The sequence below is a fragment of the Symphodus melops genome (assembly GCF_947650265.1).
Source record: "Symphodus melops genome assembly, chromosome: 3".
Classification (NCBI taxonomy): domain Eukaryota; kingdom Metazoa; phylum Chordata; class Actinopteri; order Labriformes; family Labridae; genus Symphodus; species Symphodus melops.
Genome location: NC_136693.1, coordinates 6903510 through 6910826, shown reverse-complemented (window position 1 = coordinate 6910826; position 7317 = coordinate 6903510). Strand labels below are relative to the sequence as shown.

The following is a 7317-nucleotide window of genomic DNA, read 5'->3' as shown; positions in this document are numbered from 1 at the left end:
TAATTCTTTTTAATGTTAGTTGAAATGTGTTTGTGTTTCGTGAAATACTTTTGCATGTAGTGACAAGTGTTTCGCAATCATGAAACATTTTACACAGTTGACCTTCAGGGCCACCGTAGAAACGGTCTCCCTCACGCAGGGAAAGGTTTTGGTTGGCCATCTGAAAATTCAGCGCCACATGGATTTTTGTAAACATCACAGGACGAGTCTTCCTCTGCTCCTCTGATACTAAATGTCTGCACCATTCACTAACGTCACGGTTGATCTGGTATGTGTATGGATGTTTTTGTTGTTATATGGTATATAATGTGATTGTTATAAACCATATCTTTAGTTACAACCAGGAGCACGTTGCCTCGCTAAAGTAACACTAGTACATGTGGCTCTGGATTCACTCCTTCTTTTTGTACTGTGTTTTGAATAAACTTCACTGTTCATAAGAATTATCTGTTTAGGCTGGTTGCTGCTGAAGGGCGAGGATGTCTTTGAGGTTGCTGTCGCTGGATCCATCAGACCGGGGCTCTCAGAGATGCAGACTGGGTCCAGGCTTGATGTCATTTCTGGGTCTGGGTCTGGGCTCCCCCGTACTCGTGTCTGTGCCCGGGGGAAGCTGTCTGTGCACCGCCTGGCCCCGGCCTGACCTTGCTGAGGGCTTTCTGCAGATGGACTTGAAATGTTCATCTCCCAGTCTGATCTCTCAATCACCTACACATCTGAACCTGAGCCTGGAGCCTTCTCAGCTCAGGTCTGTACCCTGTCCCAAACTTAAAAGTGTGAGAATCACTGTGGTGGTCCAGAGTGTGGATTTTAGGAAACACACACCTCCTGGCCTTGTTCATGAGCTTGTTAAAGACATGCTTAAAGGTGTATATGTCCACCAGACATATGTGATAAACCAGGAGGATTTTGATACAGAGATTAGATATGTTGTTATTGAAAGCATCACTCCAGATTCTGCCACTGCTGGGTTAATCACATCCAAAACTGGAGTGGAGATAGTTGGCATCCAGACAGACAGGCATTACAGGAGCCAGCTGAAGGGCCAGGACAACATCCCACTGGGGGGTCTGGAGCAGGTTGGCAATACATCAACGCAATTATTTCACATTTATTCAAATGATGATTTCATACTCTTAGTGATTTGCTTCATTGCTGTATCTTAGGTGAGTGCCTCCCTGAAAGAGATGCTGCAGATGCCCCTGCACTATCCCGGCACCCTGAACTCTCTTAGTGTGTCATGTCCTCGAGGTGTACTACTGGTGGGTCCTCCAGGTGTGGGCAAGACCCTGCTGGTCCGCAAAGTAGTGAGGGAGGTGGGAGCGAGCTTGGTGGTGGTCAGAGGGCCAGAGGTAAAAACTAATAATGACAACAATTCATGTTTTTCATTTAATGTATGTGTTTGCACTACATTATAATCCATGTGTGACCACATGAAGCACATGTATTTTTTCAAAGCTAATTCAGGTGTTAATACCTTTGGAGCGCTCCCTTTTAATCCAATTTTCCATAACAGCATAACAACTACATTTGATTGTTTCTGACACTTAATTTCATACCATCACTTAAGTGTTGTAATATATAATGTCTTGTTATTTTACATATTGTTGGCTAAATTATATGAGTGGCATTTTTACACATCACAGTAAGTCTTTGTCTTTGCATATTAGACTATAGTAAAATGTGTTTTTTTTCTGCAATTGTAATTGTTATGTGACACTCCAAATAAACATAGTTGCATGTGTTGCTGTTTTGTTAAACACTTTTGTTTGTACATTTTAGTTCTATGTTATCAACTCTCATTAATTAAGAACAATGATTTCAGGTGGTGGGATCACGGCCAGGGGAAAGTGAGGAGAAGTTGCGTGCTGTGTTTGAGCGTGCTCGATGTGCAGCTGAAGAGGGGCCGTGCGTGCTCTTCTTAGATGAGTTAGACTCTCTGTGTCCGAGGAGAACCGGCTCTTCGGCCCCAGAGAACCGTCTGGTGGCTCAGCTGCTCACGCTGATGGACGGGATTAGTCAGTCTGATAGATTCCTCATCGTCGGAGCCACCAACCGGCCGGACAGCTTGGACCCTGCTCTGCGCAGGCCTGGGAGGTTCGACAGAGAGGTACAGATGATGCGATGTGTTTTTAACACTTGCATTATACAAATGGAAATAAATCTGTGAGGCTTTGTTTTTCATTTGTCCTTCAGGTTATCATTGGAGCTCCCACCTTGCAGCAGAGAAAAGACATCTTGTCTGTTCTGTGTGCAAAGATTCCTGTGTGTCCCAGTGTAGACATGACAGCGCTTGCACAGAGGACTACGGGCTATGTAGGAGCAGACCTCGGCGCCCTGTGCAGAGAGGCTGCCGTGCATGCTATACGGGAGAACTCAAAGGTAAATAAAGAAATCACGCAAAGTGTCAAATATAAAGCAAAACATAATAATTCTATGACTTATGTGCAAAGACTAATCTCCCTTTATGTTAACATGTACCAAATTATAATGTTTAATTCAGATATATCGAGATCTTAAGGGTGTTCAGAAAATTCAAATTAAAACTTAACGTAGCAGCTCAGGAAAAGTCTTCCAACATTTGTAAATGTGTCACAAATTGTGTTTTAGTTGTGGCTTGCAATGTCAAGTAGTGTTAGAAGTGTGTTGTGATTTGTGTGTGTGTGTATGATGTGTATGTTGTTGACCATGTTTGTACCAAGAGGTACTTGGATTCACTGAACGAGGCATGTTTGGCTGTTAAACACTGACATGTTGTGTAAGATTCGAGTGCATTATTCATACTATTCATACATACATATATTTAGTCATGCCAAGCTGTGTCCTTGTAAGAACTGAATCTTATTTATTCAAGCAGCATTTAGTGTGTTTTATATAGATAACAGGTAACAAGGACTTCATGAAATAATAATATATATTATATAAGTGATACTGAATTGGTTTATCCTGGTCGAACAGAGTGAACTGAATAACTGTAAATTGCTACCAGGAATAAAGAATACTGTCATCACTCCTGTGTTTTCTTGTTGTCTGCAGGGTTCAGGAGAGCAGGTGGTGGGTCTGAAGCACTTCCAGGAAGCTTTGAAGTCGGTGCGTCCCTCCTGCCTGAGGAGCAGCCTGGGCAGGACAGATCTATCTCCAATATCTTGGGAGCAAATAGGAGGACTTGAGGAAGTCAAACTCAAACTAAGACAGGTAAATACGTGGCAGTGATTCAATAATGCCACAATAAATACAAATAGATGTCATTTTCGTTGAAATAAAATAGCCTGAGATTGTATTGATTTGAATTGTTTCCCATCTGTCCCTTCTGAACATGGAAGAGTATTGAATGGCCGATGAAGTACCCTGAAGCGTTTGTTCGTCTGGGTCTGAGTCGGCCTCGTGGCGTGCTGCTCTACGGACCTCCAGGATGTGCAAAGACCACACTCGTCAGGGCTGCAGCCACTTCTTCTCACTGTGCATTCCTGTCTGTTAGCGGTGCTGATCTGTACTCTCCATTTGTCGGAGACTCGGAGAAGGCTTTGGCACAGGTATTTTTATCTTATCGGCCTGTGGTATGTCTGAATGTCAGCTGTGTTTGTGTCCTCTTTGCTGTCTCATACTTAAACACCTGCCAATGTCTGTCTACATGTAGCTGTTTCGTCAAGCCCGGGCCTGTGCTCCCTGCATCCTGTTCCTTGATGAGATTGACTCTCTGATTGGCTCACGGTCAAACAGTCAAACAGCTCATGGCGTACAGACCCGACTTTTATCAGTCCTCCTGAATGAGATGGATGGAGTTGGCCTGAAGACGCTGGAGAGGAGAGGAACAGAGAAGATCCTCCAGGCAGAGGGAGCGGAGGACAATCACACACAGGAAAAGGTCAGAAATGATAGTTAGCTTGTCAGACCCTACAAATCATACTGTCTTACTCAACATATAATCAGCTGGAGTTGATTTACTTTTTGAATGTTTTTTTTTTTTAATCCAATTTGCAGTTGGACTGCATGGAAGTATGCAACAAAGAAGTGATGGTTATAGCTGCCACAAACAGACCTGAAAGTTTAGACAGCGCGCTCCTCAGACCTGGCAGGCTGGACCACATCATCTATGTCCCACCACCTGACCAGCAGGTGAGTTATCCATCTTCAGGGTAGACAAATATGAGAAGTTAGAATAAGTTTACTTCACAAATGTAAGAAGTTTGGGACTATCTATGAGATTCTTTCCTCATAATAACTATGCTTCTCTGTATCCAGGCTCGTCTTTGCATCCTGAATCTGTGTACAAAGTCGATGCCCGTGTGTGCCGATGTGAGCCTTGAGGAGCTGGCTGCAAAGACCGAGCTTTACTCTGGAGCTGACCTTGAAAATCTGTGTAAAGAGGTAAAATTAGAGCACATACATACACGCTCAAAGGCCTCCTTTTCTAGATGTATTTACAGCATATAAAGCAGTGTAATCCTCACCCTACGTGGTGATGATGTAGACCAACTCATTTAGTAACCGTATACCTGAAAATGTTTTCCAGGCTGCTCTGTTGGCGCTTCAAGAGGAGAAGATGGAGGCTTCTGACATCAAACACACGTACTTCCTTCGGTCCCTCAGTAAAATGAGCCCCTCTCTCACCGCCCAACAGATCAACACATACCAAAAACCTCCCAGATGACAAAACACATATGAACCTTTTTTTCTGCATTTTATTATTGTATAGTTACAAGGATGTATAAATAAAAACATTGAACAATTGCCTGGTGTTTTCTCTTGTTCTTTTTGGTCACTTTCAAGCTCTAATGATATTCAAGATTTGCATTGCAATCCCTGTCCCAGCTGTTACTTTCAGTTCTAAAATGTGGCCACAAGAGTGTGCTGCTCACACAGAAAATGGATTGATCATCAGCAAAGTGGATCAGTTGATAGATTGACCTACACAGATGCAATTCAGTCCAGAAAGCTCTTTCTGTCTACGTGCCTCTCACCTCGTACTACCTTTCATTCAGCCTACATCAGCAGACTCGCAGGATTTTGCTCTGACAGACACCAAGGACTTCTCAGCAACAACAGGTGAGAGCTGATGCACACGTTTGCCTGTAGGATTTGTTGACTTTAATTCATTACATGGATGTCAGCATCATTAAATTGAAGTGTAAATTGTTTTCTAAAGGTATTTGAGAAGATATCAAAATGTTTGGAATCCTCCAAATGTTAAGGAAGAAAAAGGAGGTGAGATGTTTCTATTTTTACCATGTCATTGTACAACACAATGGATTTGCAGGGGGAAAATAAGGATGTGTATTTTTTAACTTTTTATATATATATATATATATATATACAAATGTGTTCCAGCTGATCCCTCTGCTTGGGTTTATGGCTTTTGCTGCAACAGGAGCCACTTCTGCTGCAATCTACTTTCTGCTGACTAAACCTGATGTTATGTGAGTGTCTTTGATCAAATTATACTCCACTCTATTTTATTTGTGAAATTCATCAAGTTGTACTTTTTATGCATAATCTGTCTTCTATAGCCCCCAGGCAGGAAGTGTTTAATAATAATTAGATATTTTCAATCATTTGTTTTAGTTTGAATAAGACCAAAAATCCAGAACCATGGGAGAGAGTGGACCCATCAAAACCCCAAAAGGTAGTCTTTTACAATTTGACTATTACATAATGATTCATATTTTTGTAGTTATTGAAACCCCCATATTGTTCTTATTGGATATTAAAATAAAAGCACGTCCTTTTTATTGTGCAGCTGAAATATGTCATCGTACCAAATTGTACTGTTTTGGTGACATCAGCATAGAAATGTTTGCATTGCCCTTATGCATGCCATCATGACTCTAATCGTGTTGCCTTTTAGTTGTAACCCTTGCAAAGAGATCAAGAGAAGCTTGATTTTTTTTTCTGACATCTGCTGCAGCTCATCACCATCAACCAGCAGTGGAAACCAGTGGAGGAGCTGGAGATGGTGAAGAGCCTCTACAAGTGAACAAGGGGGCGATCTTCTGCTACAAAGATCAACAGCCTGAGTTCTCTCATGCCCCCCATCAGTCTAACAGAATCCTTTCCGCACAAACTATGACACTTTGACACTCAGTGTGCGGAAATGCTTCTGCTCTACTGTTGGGGTTTCACTCACTCTGTCGTGGCCCAGCTCAACGACAGCCATTCACAACAATAGAAAACAAAGGATGATAAATATTCAAAATGCTTTTTGTTCTGAGTGCAAAAAATGCTGAATCTTAAGAGGTATATATTATTATTGAGCAAGTTGTAATGTGTTGTTTTACAGGATGTAAATGTACAATTGTGTCTAGCAGTAAACAAATAAAATATTACTCTGTAACTCTGAAAGTAATTGTGTTAATAAATTATCGTTAAAGTCTTCATGCTTCTTTATTTGTGTTGATTATTTTTTAAGTTTAAAATTAAAATTATATTTAAAATTATTAAGGTATATTTGCAGTCATGTTTAAAATTTCCAACTAAATGAAAGGAGCTGGATGATTAGAAACCAAATCAATGAATGGACCCCACCAACAAGAACTGATTGTATATCAAAGTACACATACACAAATGTGTTTCTAAAAAATTGTAAGAGTGGGCCACTAGGTACAAATCTGTCATCTCAGCCTACACAATACCAGAGTTTCCAAATCAAACAAATGAGCCTCATCCATGGACTATATAAAACATCTAAGTCGTCTCATTGACATCACTCATTAGTTATGGAAAGGAAATTTTGAAGCCCAAAGAAGGCGGTTGACATATTGAAAATGCTTTATAGGTAAAACGATGGAGCTGAGGTATCAAACAGCTACAACATACCAATAATTAAGCATAATTATTATCCTTCACAAAATAAAAAAAGATGAGTTATTCAAAAACGCCCTCCCTGAGTGTTTATAAAAAGGACAAACTATTTAATCCAAAAAACAGTTTTGAACCAGGCTGTAAACATGTTAATTTCTGCTGTCAAGCGCTGTATATGTATTTTCTAGGGACTTTGGGGGATTTTTTTAAATTTTTTTTGCACCTCTGCATTGACACAGGTTGCTGCTTGGCCTAATAACATACTGCTTTCACAGTTAGCTTAGCATTGGTTTATAGAGCTTTTGTTCCCTGTAAGCACATCTGAAGCTCATCAGTAAACCCATTGTTCTTTTATTCCCTTTAAATGTAAAAGATAGTTAACCCTAAAGTCAGACTGCTTCCCGATTTCCATTTTTTTAAGTTTCACTAAACTGAGCTAAACTAAACTAATCTAACCGAATCAAGGTATAATCTTAATAACTATAAGAGCAAGGCCTCAACCCTTAAGGTCCCTGATCATCA

General features: G+C 40.7%; 2 protein-coding genes across 3 annotated transcripts; both read left to right on the top strand.

Moving 5' to 3' along the window:
* The first annotated feature begins 109 nt into the window (after positions 1-109).
* afg2b (AFG2 AAA ATPase homolog B) lies at positions 110-4728 on the top strand. Its single transcript, XM_079339014.1, has 11 exons — positions 110-268; positions 456-1076; positions 1164-1349; positions 1823-2107; positions 2194-2379; positions 3034-3192; positions 3321-3530; positions 3635-3862; positions 3979-4113; positions 4240-4365; positions 4511-4728. Exons 2-11 carry the CDS (start codon positions 480-482, stop codon positions 4646-4648), a joined length of 2250 nt encoding a protein of 749 aa, XP_079195140.1. The 5' UTR covers positions 110-268; positions 456-479; the 3' UTR covers positions 4649-4728.
* Positions 4729-4914: 186 nt separating this feature from the next.
* Positions 4915-6367, top strand: cUnh15orf48 (chromosome Un C15orf48 homolog). 2 transcript variants are annotated; one of them, XM_079338693.1, is made up of 5 exons: positions 4915-5043; positions 5144-5202; positions 5326-5414; positions 5560-5620; positions 5903-6367. In XM_079338693.1, the coding sequence occupies exons 2-5, from the start codon at positions 5164-5166 to the stop codon at positions 5969-5971; spliced, it is 258 nt and encodes an 85-aa protein (XP_079194819.1). In that variant the 5' UTR covers positions 4915-5043; positions 5144-5163; the 3' UTR covers positions 5972-6367. The 2 variants fall into 2 exon arrangements, with proteins under 2 accessions (XP_079194819.1, XP_079194820.1); XM_079338694.1 differs by having other exon boundaries at positions 5125-5202.
* The last annotated feature ends 950 nt before the right edge of the window (positions 6368-7317 follow it).